General features: G+C 42.4%; 2 protein-coding genes across 8 annotated transcripts in view; one reads left to right on the forward strand and one right to left on the reverse strand.

Moving 5' to 3' along the window:
* UQCC6 (ubiquinol-cytochrome c reductase complex assembly factor 6) lies at positions 1–13,596 on the reverse strand. 5 transcript variants are annotated; one of them, XM_063614367.1, is made up of 4 exons: positions 6,429–6,562; positions 5,912–6,029; positions 743–884; positions 1–384 (listed from the first exon to the last, which is right to left on the reverse strand). In XM_063614367.1, the coding sequence occupies exons 2-3, from the start codon at positions 6,017–6,019 to the stop codon at positions 777–779; spliced, it is 216 nt and encodes a 71-aa protein (XP_063470437.1). In that variant the 5' UTR covers positions 6,020–6,029; positions 6,429–6,562; the 3' UTR covers positions 1–384; positions 743–776. The 5 variants fall into 5 exon arrangements, with proteins under 5 accessions (XP_063470437.1, XP_063470438.1, XP_055096045.1 ...); XM_063614368.1 differs by having other exon boundaries at positions 1–132; positions 6,358–6,511; XM_055240070.2 differs by having other exon boundaries at positions 1–884.
* The window catches only part of TDG (thymine DNA glycosylase), a 23,436-nt gene continuing 21,008 nt past the window's right edge, over positions 13,527–15,954 (forward strand). For 2 of the 3 annotated variants that reach the window (XM_055240060.2, XM_055240061.2), the window contains exon 1: positions 13,639–13,788. Coding sequence is in view for 1 of the 3 variants with exons in the window: in XM_055240059.2 (XP_055096034.1) it covers positions 13,766–13,788 (23 nt within the window). In the remaining 2 variants the exon portion in view is untranslated. Of the gene's footprint in view, positions 13,789–15,954 lie in introns of all 3 variants that reach the window. The other variant, XM_055240059.2, reaches the window with a different exon arrangement.

Raw genomic sequence — 15,954 nt, forward strand, 5'->3', positions numbered from 1 at the left:
TTTTTACCCAAGGTAAATTTTTACTTTAATAACCATGAAACTGATTTTTCATCTTCATGAAGTCATTGTCTTACAGGAGACTCAGATTCAAATCATGACTTTCCCTCAGTAGCCAGACCACTTACTCTGTACCTGTAAAAGGAAGGTATGCAGTGCTTCTAAAGCATGCACTGCATCCATTCATTCACGTGGTCCACTGAGTGACGGTCTGTCCTCCCCTTAAGCAAAAACTGGCTCTAAGGGACAGGTCTTTTCTTCACACAAAAGGTGAGCAATGCCCCCAGCCTTTCATACTAGAAAGTGATGAGGCGATGATTTTGTATCCACAAAATGCATTATCAAAGCTCACCACCTTGGTGTTCATTTACTAAAGTTAGCAGAGACCTAGAATTTGAAAATATCAGTTTAGCAATGAGAAATAACTCCACTTAGCAAATTCAATTAATGAAACTAGTTCATAGTTTTAAATAATTTCTTAATTTATATGAAATAAAGACAACCCATATAGTAGACTTACAAATATTCTATTTCGCATTATATTCAAGACTAAACATCTTCCAAACCATATTCATGAAATAGTTTGATGATATGTGCTTTGGCAGTTTTCAAGAAATATCAATCAAACCATAATTAAATTTCAACGTATCGGCTAAACGTCCACTGAGCACCTCCTCTTGCAGTTAGCATTGGACTAAGTGCTTAAGGACAAGTAGTTTGATGCAATAAATTAAGAAATACATACTTAAGACATATTATTCACAGAGTTCTTGGCATAGTTATTTAAGTTCCTCCTGTTGAGAAACTTGAGGTTTGTGTTTTCTTTCTTTCAGTCCCAAAAGCTCTGTTTTGAGTTCTCCACGCTTTGGTGGAATTTCAGGTATTGTCTGCAAAAAAAAAAAAAAAACAAAAAAAACAAAAAAAACATAAATGTCTAACCCTTAATAAGGCTGTAATTCAATGTAACCTGGAAGACTTTAAAAAGTAAAAAATAACAAAAAGTTCCCTTGCTTGCTACTCAGTGATAACTCTTTATTATGAGAAGCTCTGGTTGATCTAAGTCCCTTTCTAACCCTGTGTTTATATGAGTCTATCATCCTGGCAAGGTCTTCAGCATTACGTACTGCAGGACTCACAGAGCATAGCTGGCATCAGAATCGACAGGTTCACAGCTTTGAATAAAACTTTCCATATTTGGAAATTCATTCCTGCACCATCTACTGACTCTCTACCATGTTCCTGGCATAGAAAATAGGCGTTAGGAATTAATTTATTAATTCAAAAATATTAAGTGCCTATTATATGCAAAGCACAAAGCAGTATGCAAAAAAAATACAAAATCCTTGCATTCCAGGAAGGTATTCACAGAGTTCTGCATCTATCACCACAATAAATTTTAGAAAATTTTCGTCACCCCAAAAAGAAACCCCATACTTACTAGCAGTCACTTTCATTGCCATACAACCCTCCCCCAAATAGCCATAGACAACTACTAGTCTTCTTTTTGTCTATATAGATTTGCCTATTCTGGATATTTTCTATAAATGGAATCATATAATATGTGGTCCTCTGTGTTCTTTCAGGTAGCATGTTTTCAAGATTCATCCATGTTGTAGCTTGTATCAGGATTTCATTTTTTATTACTGAATAATGCTCCATTGTATGGATATACCATCTATCCATTCATCAGCTAATAGGCATTTAGATTTTCCACCTTTTGGATATTATGAATAATACTGCTCTGAACATTCATATACAAGTTTTTGTGTGGATATGTGTTTTCATGTCTATTGGGCATAAACCTAAAAGTGGAATTGGTGGGTCATATGGAAACTCTATGTTTAACTGCTTGAGGAACTACCAGGCTTTTCTGAAGCCACTGCACTATTTTATATTCCCATCAACAACGCGTGAGGCTTTCAATTTCTCCACATCCTTGACAACACTTGTTAATTTCTGTTTTACTACAGCCATTGTAGTGGGTATGAAGTGGTATTTCACTGTGGTTTTGATTTGCCTTTCTCTGGTGGCTAATGATGCTGAGCATCTTTCTGTGTGCTTACTGGTGTTCAGAAAATGACTTCTGAACAAAGATATGGAGGAGGATGAGGGAGCCAGCCATGCAGTTACCTAGGAGCATTTCAGGCAGATGGAACCACAAGTGCAGAGGACCTAAGGCAGGAGTGTGGCTTCAGATTCAAGAAGAAGCAAGGTTGTCAGTATAGCTGGTACAAAGTATTCATAGAGCGGTTAAGAGGAGACAAGGGCAGAGGAAAAAGCGAGTGAGGAGATAAAGTCTCCAGTGTTTTTCACTCTGAAATGGGAAGACACTGGAGAGTTCTGAGAAGAATGGCATGTCCTCACTCAAGTGTACAGAGATGACAATGGTAGCTTTGCTGAGAATAGACCACAGGAGAGCAAGAGTCGAAGGCAGAAGACAGGTCAGGAAGCTATTACAATAACAGGTGAAAGTGACTGACAGTGGATTGAATTGGGTAGTAGCATCAGAGGGGGTGAGAAGCAGGCAGCATCTGGATGTACCTTTCAAGTTAATCCAATGGGATCTGCTGATATGTACAGTATGAGAGAGGAATTAAGGACGACTCCTAGCTTTCAACCTGAACTACAACAGAGTCATCTCCTTTGCTATTCAGATGAGCTGAGCCGGACAACTAAAAGCACCTGTAGCAGTTCTCCCCAACACAGCACTGAGCACAAGTCTAGGCAGTCATCATGGTCTCCTCTGCTCGACTCTGCCCAGACCTTCCAGTTCTCAGACTGAAAGACTTGTGATCCAGTTTTGTTACAAAGTGGTTGACAACAGTGACAATAATTGCTGGAGCAAAACCAAAAGACATAGGTAAAGAACACATAAATGTTAATAAAGCACACTGCTTTCAACACACAGCCAGCCACCTGGGCCTTCAAGTTCCTACAGAGATACCCCATTGCCAGTGTCACCACCCAATCAAACTGAGGTGGGCTTAGACCCTTCAATATGGCCCTTCTAAAGACTGTGGCTTCATTCTATCTCCTCCCAAGGTACAGGTGGCTGCTGTAACAACCCTTGCACATTCCCAATTATAACAAAATGGGTGAATCAAAGGTCAACTTCCCAGGGTCAAATCCCAGGCATTCCTTCTTTTGCAAGCCGTGCCTGATGTCTATTCCTGCACAAGCTATAGACTAAACTGCATTACTATGGAAGGTTCTTGTCACTTTGTCTCCACTAGGTATCCCTGATGCTCAATAGAACCCTTTTTAAAAGAGAAGCACTCTGAAGTTGTAAGAAAGAGCTCTTGCAGCATTGTTTGTACAAAAACTACATACTACCTAAATGTCAATAAGGGATTGATCAAATAATATGTCACAGCTATATTATGAAATACTATGCAATAGTTAAAAAGAAGATTTAATATACACAAATGTCTATTTATGTAGATATTAACCAAAACAAGGAAGTTGCAGAGAAATGTGTACATGAACTACTATTCACATGAAGGAAAAACACTCCACAAACTGTGTGTGTGCACATGCGTGCACAGGTGCATTTGTCCATTTTGCATTGCCTGAGGCTGGGTAATTTATAAAGAAAAGAGGTTTATTTGGCTCATGGTTCTGCAGGCTGTACAAGCATGGCACCAGCATCAGTCCAGCTTCTGGTGAGGCCTCAGAAAGCTTTAACTCATGGCAGAAGGCAAAGTGGGAGCAGGTGTAACACATGGCAAGAGAGTGAGTGAGAGAGAGAGCCAGGCTCTTTTAAACAACCAGCTCTCATGAACTAATAAAGTGAGAACTCACTCATCACCACAGGGAGGGCACCAAGCCATTCATGAGGGATTCGTCCCCATGACCCAAACACCTCCCACCAGGTACTACTTCCAACATTGGGGATCACATTTTGGCGTGAAATTTGGAGGGGACAAATATCCAACCCATATCAGTGGGCATTCAACAACAGTGAGAAGTAGCGAAGGATATTCACCAGACAAGAAACAGTAGTTACGTGTAGGGAGCAGACAGGAGAAAAGAGGTCATAAGAGGGGGGATTTTCACTTTTTACTCTACATACTTGAACTCAATTTGAATGTTTTACAAGAGTACTGGATTATTTTATGAACAGGAGCAAAAAAGAGACATACCAAACAGAAAGCTTGGGCTTCAGATTCTCAAATCGTCTCATTAAGCTACGTGACTTTGAGAAATCAACTTCACTCTTCTGAACCTGTTTCTCATCTGAAAACAGGAATAACACCTTCAAAATTGTAGTGACAATTAACTGATGTTAAAAATACAAATGGGCCAGGCACGGTGGCTCACGCCTGTAACCCCAGCACTTTGGGAGGCAGAGGTGGGCGGATCACTTGAGGCCAGGAGTTCAAGACCAGCCTGGCCAACACAGTGAAACACCATCTCTACTAAAAAATAGAAAAAATTAGCCACGCATGGTGGTGTATGCCTGTAATCCCAGCTACTCAGGAGGCTGAGGCATGAGATTTGCTTGAACCCAGAAGGCAGAGGTTGCAGTGAGCTCAGATTGTGCCACTGCACTCCAGCCTGGGTGACAGAGTGAGACTCTGTCTCAAAAAATAAAAATAAAACATAAGTGCAAATACAAATGGAGCCAGGCACAGTGGCTCACACCTGTAATCCCAACACTTTCAGAGGCCAAGGTGGGAGGACTGCTCGAAGCCAGGAGTTGGAGACCAGCCTGAGCAACATTTTGAGACCTTGTCTCTACAAAAAATTTAAAAATTAGCCAGGTGTGATGGTGCACACTTGTCATCCCAGCTACTTAGGAGGCTGAGGCAAGTGGATTGATTGAGCCCAGAAATGTGAGGCTGCGGTGAGCTGATTACACCACTGCACTCCAACCTAGGCAACAGAATGAGACCTGTCTCTAATTTTTTTTAAATTATTTTTCAATAAAAATTTCTAAAAAAAGAAACACTAATGATTGACTCTCTAAAAGTGTTACCTGTCCAGGCAGAGTCCAAACAGAAATGACTGCTCCCAACACTGTGCTCCAAACCACTATTCACACCTATAGCATAACAGCACATTCTTGTAATTATTTGCACGCCATACTTTCTCATCTCCACCTCCCCAAGACCCTAATTCCTGAAAAGAACCTTTAATTCCAGTTCCTAATGAATGTTTATTAAAATTAATTTAAATTTCTCCCTCCTTTGAATGCCTATATTCACTCATCCTTCATTCAACAAATACTTATTGAGTGTCTGCTACATTCCAAGCAGTTGAGATACAAGAGTGAACCAGACAGACACAGTCTGGAGCTTGCATTCTACTGAAGCAAACTGACAAAGAACAAATAAATAGACAAAGAACTGCAGACAAGTGCTCTATGGAAACAAAGGATGAGACAGAATCACAGAGGAGGAATTCTTTGGGAGCTAGCCCAAGGACCCTCATTGCTGGAGGAGAGACTTGAGCTAAGACTTGAAGTTTTGAAGAAGGAAACCAAGCCAAGTTGTTGGGGGGGTGGGGGGGGGGTGGGGGGAGGAGGACATGCCAAGGATAGTAAAAAGAATGGCCTCGAAATGGGGACAGGTTTGATGAGTTGGAGAAACAGCAAGGAAGCAGGCGTGAATGTTAACAGGGGAAAGAACTGGTAAAATGGTGGCAGATAGGCCACAGGTAGGCAGCGGCCACACTGTGTAAGACCTCACAGGCCATGCATTGCCCTAGATGCAATGGGATGCCATCCAAAGGTTTTGGGCCCGGGGCAAATGTGGTCCTAATTTCGTTCAAGATCACTTTTGCGGCCACGAGGGGAATGGAGTGGTCCAGGAGTATTTGCATTGCTATAAAGGAATGCTTAAGGCTGGGTAATTTACAAAGAAATGAGGTGTATTTGGCTCAAAAATAAAAATATGAGCCCTCCCGCACTCACCAGGTCCGGTCGGTAGTACCTGTGCACCACTTCTGCCCCTGCGCACATGGCCAGGAGACTGGCTGCGAACATTTTCAGGTAAGTGGACATGGGCACGCCCGCGGGCATCGTCGGCAGGCTGGACAGGGAAGGAAGGGACAGTGTCAGAAGTTCCAGCTCACGACTACACCGCGCCAGGGCTGAGGCGCTCCAGCCAGCGCTGGACACGAGACACACGGCGGCGGGGGTGCAGGAGGTGCGCGGTCAGGAACCCTGGGTTCTCGCCCAACCCCACGCCTCGGTTTCCTCCTTTACGAGCTGAGGGCACTGAGAGGACGAATGCCCTCCAGGCGGAGGCCCAGCCCCAATCGTTTATCAGTGAGGGGCGCCGGCCTGCGGCATTAAAGGGAGCTCTTGATCAGCAAGCGGAAAACCGACACCAGGTGGTTTCCCCGCGCCCCTTCTACCTCTAGGAGGAGAGGAACTGTGGACTTCGCTCCTCTTTGCCTCTACACACGCGCCCTACTAGAGACTGTACCGGGAACTGCAGGGGTGCTGGGCAACAGGTCTAAGGGCGGACGGAGCGGACAGCGAGCGGTCCGGACCTAAAATACAGGGACCTGGAGCCGCACCGGACAGGAAAGCGGGAGCGCTGCCGGCGCTGGCACGTGACGCAGGCGGAGGTGGGACGCTGGGAGAAAGCCAGTGACTTTTTTTTTTTTAAACCAATTCCCACACTTTCTCAGCCCCAGGCTCCCAGCACCTCCATCACTCTCCCTATAGTTAAATTCTCCTGGCAGATGTGGAGTCTAAGGCCAGGCCGTGGACTATTATTACATCGTTTGTTCTTTCGTGCACACAAAGGAAACTGCACGCCTTTACCACTTTTTTAGGAGGGGTGGAGTCACACATTGAGCATTTGCGTGCTTTTATGGGAGGTCACCCTCCTGTGACCTCTTGAGAGTGAAGTTAAAGGCACTCACTGTCCCTGTGTCTGGCGTCTTTTGATACCCGAAATGGAGCCACATCCAGACAGCTGTGGCCTTATGACCTGGTGCTACTGGGAAAGGGGAAATTTGAAATCGACATAACTTAATCCAGGCATTTTTCGATTGTTTTGATTATTGGTTGATTTTTAAGTAAAAGATTAGTGCAAGGGCCCGGGGCGGTGGCTTACACCTGTAATCCCAGCACTTTGGGAGGCCAAGGCGGGCGGATCACTTGAGGCCTGAAGTTTGAGACCAGCCTGGCCAACACGGCAAGATGGCAAGACCCCATCTCTACTAAAAAAATATATATATATACACATATATATTTTTTAATATATATACACATATTTTTAATATATATACACATATATATTTTTTAATATATACACATATATATTTTTAATATATATACACATATATTTTTTAATATATATACACATATATATTTTTAATATATATACACATATATATTTTTTAATATATATACACATATATATTTTTTAATATATATACACATATATATTTTTTAATATATATACACACATATATATTTTTTAATATATATACACATATATTTTTTAATATACACATATATTTTTTAACATATATACACATATATTTTTAATATATATACACATATTTTTTAATATATATACACATATATTTTTTAATATATATACACATATATTTTTTAATATATATACATATATACACACAAAATTTAGCAGGGCGTGGTGGCAGATGCCTATAATCCCAGCTACTCAGGAGGCTGAGGCGGGGGAATCGCTTGAACCCAGGAGATGGAGGTTGCAGTGAGCTGAGATCGCGCCATTGCACTCCAGCCTGGGCAACAGAGCACGACTCCGTCTCAAAAAAAAAAAAAAAAAGTGCAAGGCTAAATTCCGAAGGATTAATGTTGTATGTATGACAAATCACAATACTCATATTTTTAAAGAGCTTTATGGAGGTATATTTGGCATACAATAAACTGCACATATTTAAAGTATACAATATGTTTGACATATGTGAGACCATTACCACAATCAAGATAATGAACATACCCAAGACCCTCAAAAGTTTCTTAGTGCTTCTTTCTACTCCCTTCCTCCTCCATGGCCTCATTTCCCTGGGTAATCACAGATCTGCTTTCTGTCACTATAAGTTAGTTTGCATTTTCTGGAATGTTACATAAATAGAATTATATACAGTATGTGCTATTTTTTGTGTTGCTTATTTCATGCAGCTCAGTTATTTTGAGATTCATCCATGTTGTTGCATGTCTTAGTAGTTCACTCCTTATTATTGCTAGGTGGGTTTAGACTACAATTGGTTTATCTATTCACTTACTGGTGAACATTTTGGTTGTTTCTAGTTGTTGGTGTGTAAATAAATAAAATTTAAAGGATGTTGGAACCTAAAAAAAACACTGTAAGCCTTGAGAGAGATGTGACTAATCTGAGTCACATACGGTTACAACTTCTGTTCTCAGATTATATATTAACTCACTTTCTTTTCTTGTTCTATACAATGACTAGAGAAAATTAAATGCCAGTGACAAAAACCTCCTGCCTTCTTAATGACCCTTGATTAATTTGCCCTTTATTGTCCTGCTTTGCTGAGACCAGATAACAGAAAACCCATGAGCATTACACCCTCTGTAAAAAGTGTTAAATGCACGCTTTCCCAAAAAGAAACACTGCATATAACCAACCAAATTGCTGTAACTTTGTGCCAATCTTGTATGAAAAGTATTGCAATCCTGCTAAAAACTCCTGTCTCTGCCATACAAATGAAACCTTAACTTTCTTACTTCAGAACGCTGACTCCATTCCTTTGGAGCTGGTGTTTCCAGGTGGTCCATTCTTACTCTTCGTGCTTGAATAAACCCTCTTTAAGTTAGATTCTGACCTTTTTGGTTATTTTAGGTTGACATTGGTTGATAGATATAAAGCTACTATCACCAGTAAAGTAGATGAGAAAGACTGGTATAGAAGTCTTTCTGAGAACATGGGCTTCCATTTTTATTAGGTACATCTCTAGAAGAATTACTAGAGCATATGGAAGGTGTATATTTAACTTTTTAAGAAATTGCCAGGCCGAGTGCGGTGGCTCATGCCTAAAATCCTAGCATTTTGGGAGGCCGAAGCAGGCGGATTGTCTGAACTCAGGAGTTTGAGACCAGCCTGGGCAACACGGTAAAACCCTATCTCTACTAAAATACAAAAATTGGCCAGGTGTGATGGTGTGCGCCTGTAGTCCCAGCTACTCAGGAGGCTGAGGCAGGAGAATTGCTTGAACCCAGGAGGTGGAGGTTGCAGTGAGCTGAGACCGTGCCACTGTACTCCAGCCTGGGTGACAGAGCAAGAGTCCATCTCAAAAAATAATATTATTTAACTTTTTTAAAAAAGAAATTGCCAAATGAATTTCCAAAGCAGCTATACAAATTTATTATTTATTTTTACTTTTTATTTTATTTTTTTGAGACGGAGTCTTGCTCTGTCACCAGGCTGGAGTGCAGTGGCACAATCTTGACTCAATGCACCCTCCACCTCCCAAATAGCTGAGATTACAGGCACACGCCACCATGCCCAGCTAATTTTTTTTGTATTTTTAGTAGAGATGGGGTTTCACCATGTTGTCCAGGCTGGTCATGAATTCCTGACCACAAGTGATCTGCCTACCTCAGCCTCCCAAAGTGCTGGGATTACAGGCGTGAGCCACCGTTCTGGGCCTAATACTGTATTTTTACTGTACTTGTCCTATGTTTAGATACATACTTACCATTGTGTTACAATTGCCTACAGTATTCACTATAGTAACATGCTGAACAGGTTTGTAGCCTAGGAACCACAGGCCATACAATATAGCCTAGGTATACAGTAGGCTGTACCATCTAGATTTGTGGAAGTACACTCTATAATATTCTCACAATGAAAAAATCACCTAGTGACATTTCTCAGAATATATCCCTGTTGTTAAATGACAAATGACCATATTTTCTTGTGCTTCTATTTTCTTTGGTGATGTATCTGTTCAAATCTTTTGCCCATTTTTAAAACTGAGTTGTTTTCTTATGGGTTTTGAGTGTTCTTTTATATGTTCTGGACACAAGTCCTTTATCAGATATGATCTGCAAATATTTTCTCCCAGTTTATTGCTTTTCGTTAATTTTTTGAGAGAAGTTTTTAATTTTAATAAAGTATAATTTATCAATTTTCCCTTTTGTATTATATTTAAAAAATATAACCCAGGGTCATAAATATTGTCTTCTATATTTTCTTCTAGAAATTTTACAGCTTTGGGTTTTACATTTAAGTCCATGATCCATTTTGTTTTTTTGTATGGTGTGAGGCAGGAGGCGGGACTTGACTCCCAAGGTGGAGCTTGGACACAGGACCAGATTGAGGACCAGCTAAAACAGGGAAGAGGTGGAAGCTCTTCTCCATAAAACACACCAACTAATGTGCCATGTCAGTTTAGCTTTGCCATGGCAACACCCAGACGCTACCACTCCTTTCCATGGTAATGACCCACTGACCCAAAAGTTACCTCCCTTTTTCTAGAAATTTCTGCATACTCAGCCCCTTGATTTGCATATAATTAGAAGTGGGTATAAATATGACTGCAGAACTGCCTCTGAGCTGCTACTCTGAGCACACTGCCTATGGGGCAGCCTTGCTCTGCAGGAGCAGTCTTGGAGTTGTAACACTGCTGCCTCAATAAAACTATTTTCAGCTCACTCTTGATTGATTTATTTCTTGGCTGAAGCCAAGAACACTCCTGGGCTAAGGGCTTGCCTGCCCTGCGTCATGGGTACAACTTTGTTTTGTTTTTGCATATAGATATCTGAACTGCCTTTGAAGCTTAGTTGAAAATCAGTTCATCACTTGTCCATGTATGTATGTGTCTATTCTGGACTCTACTCTATTTATCTCTCTTGATGCCAATACTACACTGTCTTTTTTTTTTTTTCTTTTTTTTTTGAGACAGGGAATCATTGTGTTGCCCAGGCTAGAGTGCAGTGGAATGATCTCAGCTCACTGCAACCTCCACCTCCTGGGTTCAAGCGATTCTCCCATCCAGCCTCCTGAGTAGCTGGGACTACAAGCATGTGCCACCATGTCTGGCTAATTTTTGTATTTTTTAGCAGAGACGGGGTTTCACCATGTTGGCCAGGCTGTTCTCGAACTTCTGGCCTTGGGTGATCTGCCCGCCTTGGCCTCCCAAAGTGCTGGGGTTACAGGCATGAGCCACTGCGCCTGGCCGACACTGTCTTGATTACTGTAGCCTTATAATAATTCTTAAGTCAGGCAGTATTAGCTCTCCTAGCTTTGGTTATTCTAGATCTTGTATTTCCATATAAATTTTAGAATCATTTTGTCAATTTCTACCCAAAACGCTTACCTGGATTTTGGTTAGCATTATATTGAATTTTTAAACACCTTCACAATATTTGGTCTTCTGATCCATGAATACAACATATCCGTGTACTTATTTAGTTCTTACCCAATTTCTTCCAACAATGCTTTTCACTTTTTATGATACAAGTCTTGAATCTTTTGTCAGCTCTATACTTAAATATTTCATATTTTTGATGCTACTGTGAATGGTATTTTTTCTAATTGTTTGTTGTTAGTACATAAACTACAATTGATTTTTCCTATATTGATATTTTATCTTGCAACCTTGTGAATCTCACTTATTAGTTGTACTAGGTTTTTTGTAGGTTCCACAGGATTTTTTACATAAACCAGCACCAGAGCAATGAATAAAGACAAGTTTTTTGTTTTTTTTTTTTTTTAGAGATGTCATTTATCAATCTTCAGGAAGTTTACAAGGAAGTTCCCAGTTCTGTTTCTAGATTGCTAAAAGCTCTGGTGGGCCAGGTTCACAAGCAGAAAAAGTTGTCTTCCCGACTCAGATGCAGGATGTTGAGAGACACTGATGGGATAAAAGACAGTTTGCTGCAACTGCTTCACAATTTTCAGGTTCAGTGTCCTCACCAACAACTCCTCCCATATGCTTTGTTTTTTTTGTATTTTTTTTTGTTGTTTTTTTTTTGAGACAGAGTCTCACTCTGTAGCCCAGGCTGGAGGGCAGTGGTTCGATCTCAGCTCACTGCAACCTCTGCCTCCCGGGTTCAAGCGATTCTCCCACCTCAGCCTCCCGAGTAGCTGGGACTACAGGTGGCAGAGATGGGGTTTCAACATGTTGGCCAGGTGGGTCTCCAACTCCTGACTTCAGGTGATCCACCCGCCTCGGCCTCCCAAAGTGCTGGGATTACAGGCATGAGCCACCACGCCCGGCCTCCTCCCATAAACTTTCTTTTGCCATGCAAGATTGAGCAGAGGACCCTGGTCTCTTGAGGTTATGAATGGAGCTGGCAGGACCCAGAAGCACAGCAACCCACAGTGAGGGAAGCCCTTGCTGCCAAGGGTAATTCCCCGAGTGCAGACATCCTGGGAAAAGTTTACTCTCTTCACACACACTTTCAGTCACCAGAATTCTCTCCCTGAAATAACTGAGGCAAGCCACCTGCTGTAAGACTTTTCTAGACGATGGTCCTGAGCCATTGACAAAATCAGAGAGGATGGGCTTTTTTCATTCACTCAACATATATTCATTGAATATTTACCATGTGCCAGGTTCTGAGTAGTGTCTACTAATGGACAGGGTATTCATAAAAGTTCTGTACTGTTTTAAAAGTTTCACTTAAACTTTAAACAGTTGATATATTACAAAAATCTTTCTGTATTTACTCACAATAGCCTGGATCCTAGAATGAAGAAAATACACGGAGCACAGAGCCACAGCCATCTATCTCCCAGCTCACAGATCACGTGAGAAATAAACTTCTGTGGCTGTAAACCACTGACGGTTTGGAGTTACCTGTTACTATATGAATAAACTCAGGAAAGCCAACAAATACAGCAGCCATGTTTTTCATCATCCTGCAAACTAGAAAAACCCAAAAGCCTATTCCATTGAGTTCCTTAAAGTACAAACACCAGTGACAGAAATTGAGAACTAATGAAACAAAAGCCAGCTGCAAGAACCACTGAGACACAAAAGAGGGGTTAGTCTGTAAGATTACGAACCACTGAGATTTAAAAGAGGGGTTAGTCTGTAAGGTTATGGGAGGTGATGCTCAAATGGGATCTCGACGTCTCGTAGACGTCAAACGCTAATATTCTCATATATCCAAAGTAACGCAGAGAGCGGTTTATGTAGAGCTTTACATTTTACATAGCAGCTTTACATTCACCCTCATTTCACAGACAAGGAAACTGAGGCCCAAGATGGCACAGCGGCCTCGACGCCCAGGTTTTCCACTTCCAAAGTCCCTCCGTCACATCTCATTACCTGATAATGCAACACAGTCTTTAATCGGGGCGAATTTCGGGGTGGAAAGGACTAAATAATGCTGATAAGCGTCATCATCCCATATACATAGCACCCAAAGGACAGCACCCTATAGCCCACGCGTCCACCAGCCCCCGAAAATACTGGAGACAAAAGCTGACGTCAGCAGAGCGCTCCTCGTCCCCGTCTTCTGGTCCTCCACCCTTCCCGAAAGGCCAAGTGGCGGAGCTGGGGCGCCCAGCGAGAAGGGGGTGAGCGTGATTGGGCTGTCCTGCATCACGTGACGGCCAGTACGCGTGGGATTTGGCTCCGAGGAGGCGGAAGTGCAGCACAGAAAGGGGGTCCGTGGGGGAGGGTAGAAGCCTTGGGGAGGAGCTTGAGTCCAGCCACTGTCTGGGTACTGCCAGCCATCGGGCCCAGGTCTCTGGGGTTGTCTTACCGCAGTGAGTACCACGCGGTACTACAGAGACCGGCCGCCCGTGTGCCTGGCAGGTGGAGCCGCCCGCATCAACGGCCTCGGGGAATGGAAGCGGAGAACGCGGGCAGGTAATTCCGGGGCCAGCGCCGCCCCTCCCTTGCGCCCCTCACTGCGGGGCAGGCTTGCTGGCGAGCGCGCGCACGCAGGGGTCTTTTAAATCCCAGCCCGAATACAAAGGCCGGGGCCGCGCGTGCGCACTGTGGCCTGTTCGGCCTTTCCTTCTCTGGCTGCGGCGGTGGCGGTGCCGGTGGCGGTGGCGGTTGGGGCTGCTCTGAGGGTTACCTGGTGCACCTGGACTCTTCTTTGGTTCCCCGCGATAACCAGTTGACTATAAAATATATTAGTAAGCATTCAGCAGTCTTTGGTTAATGTGTCTTTCTGGATGCCATTCTTGGCTAGAAGGGTTTTCCTTCACCCTCCTTTACCACGCAGAGAGCTGTAAAGATGAGTGTCGAACATTTCCAGCTCCAGGAGTTTTCACTTTAAAGTTGGTTGATTTGTTGCGGCTTCCCTCCCAAAGGCCTACTGAAAGCAACGTTAAGGGTCACGGGTTAGATAATTTTGTTGTGGGAATATGTATACCACTCTCGTGTAGTCAATCTAAAAATAACCTTTGAGTTTTCCGGTGGTCTTGGGGACGATCTTAAGAATCCGTTTTTAAAAAGTCCTTTGGGGGAGTCCAGAGAAGGATTTGCAAAAGCAAGAGATTTAGGGACTTGAACTCCTGGCGGAAAACTAAATTTTAAAAAAATGGATGCGGTGACAGTTTTTTAAAAGATAAAGGGTGATGATTTACATTGAAATTAAAAGAAAAAAAACCTATGCCTAATGAAGAATTATCCTGACTCTCAGTGGCTAATGGGAGCTGAATTTAGGCAATACAAGGGACTCATATGGGCCTATTCATGTCTGTAAAGTCGGCATGTCTGGAATCTGATTCTGACATGCCGAGAATTGGTGTTACCTAAAAGGGCACACTAACCAAAATAAATTAGAGTTTAGGAAAAGAGATATATGTAGACAAAGTGTGGACTTTATCTTGACTTTGTGGATCAAGTCCTGGGATAAATTACTCCACTTCTTTCCCAGAAGAACTTTACAAATAAGAGAATTCACCAAAATTTGTGGAAATCTCTCTCTCATAACCTTACTTAAGAGCAGAATTGAAACTTGGGCCAAGAATAAATTACACATTGTAAGACTTTATTCAGGGTCTTACAGCAAAATAGTAGGACTTCAATACACTGTTTAGCTCAAAGCTGTGGCATGTCGGCCTGACTTCATCCAAAAGGCTATAGACCAGATTTTATTTTGCCTTGGAAAGCTTTCACCTTCAGGAACTGTGGAAAATTCTGTGTAATGTTCTGAAATGACTCAGACCCCAGGTAATCCTTAAGAGAGTAGTTCTCTGTCACCCTTGACTGTGCTAATCAAGAAATGTAATGTGGGATGTGAAAAAAAATAAATTTACTTTTTTTTTTCTTTTTTGAGAGAGAGAGCCTTGCTCTGTTGCCCAGGCTGGAGTGCAGTGGTGGATTTTGGCTCACTGCAACCTCCATCACCCGGGTTCAAGCGATTCTCCTGCCACAGCCTCCCAGGTAGCTGGGATTATAGGCGCCTGCCACCAGACCTGGCTAATTTTTGTATTTTTAGTAGACACAGGGTTTCACCATGTTGGCCAGGTTGGTCTTGAACTCTTGTCCTCAAGTGATCCACCTGCCTTGGCCTCCCAAAGTGCTAGGATTACAAATGTGAGCCACCGCGCCCAGCCGACTTTTTATTTTAGAAGACTAATTTCAGATAAAGAAGAAAATTCAAATTCCATGAATACAGACTTTTGTTTGTTTGTTTGTTTGTTTTGAGACAGAGTTTCACTCTGTTGCCCAGGATGGAGTACAGTGGTGCGATCACCCTTCACTGCAACCTCTGCTTCCCAAGTTTAAGCGATTCTCATGCCTCAGCCTCCCAAGCATCTGGGACTACAGGTACCCAACACCACACCCAGCTAATTATTTGTGTATTTAGCAGAGACAAGGTTTCACCATCTTGGCCAGGTGAGTCTTGAACTCCTGGCCTCAAGGGATCACTTTGGCCTCCCAAAGTGCTGGGATTACAAGCATGAGCCAAAGCGCCCAGCCTAAACTTTATTTCAATGTCAAAATAGTTCAGGAGTCTTAGAAAGTGCTTACAGTCAATCAACTAGAGAGGAATAAAGGAGGAATTTTCTAAGGGTG

Source organism: Symphalangus syndactylus, chromosome 13 (genome assembly GCF_028878055.3).
Source record: "Symphalangus syndactylus isolate Jambi chromosome 13, NHGRI_mSymSyn1-v2.1_pri, whole genome shotgun sequence".
NCBI lineage: Eukaryota > Metazoa > Chordata > Mammalia > Primates > Hylobatidae > Symphalangus > Symphalangus syndactylus.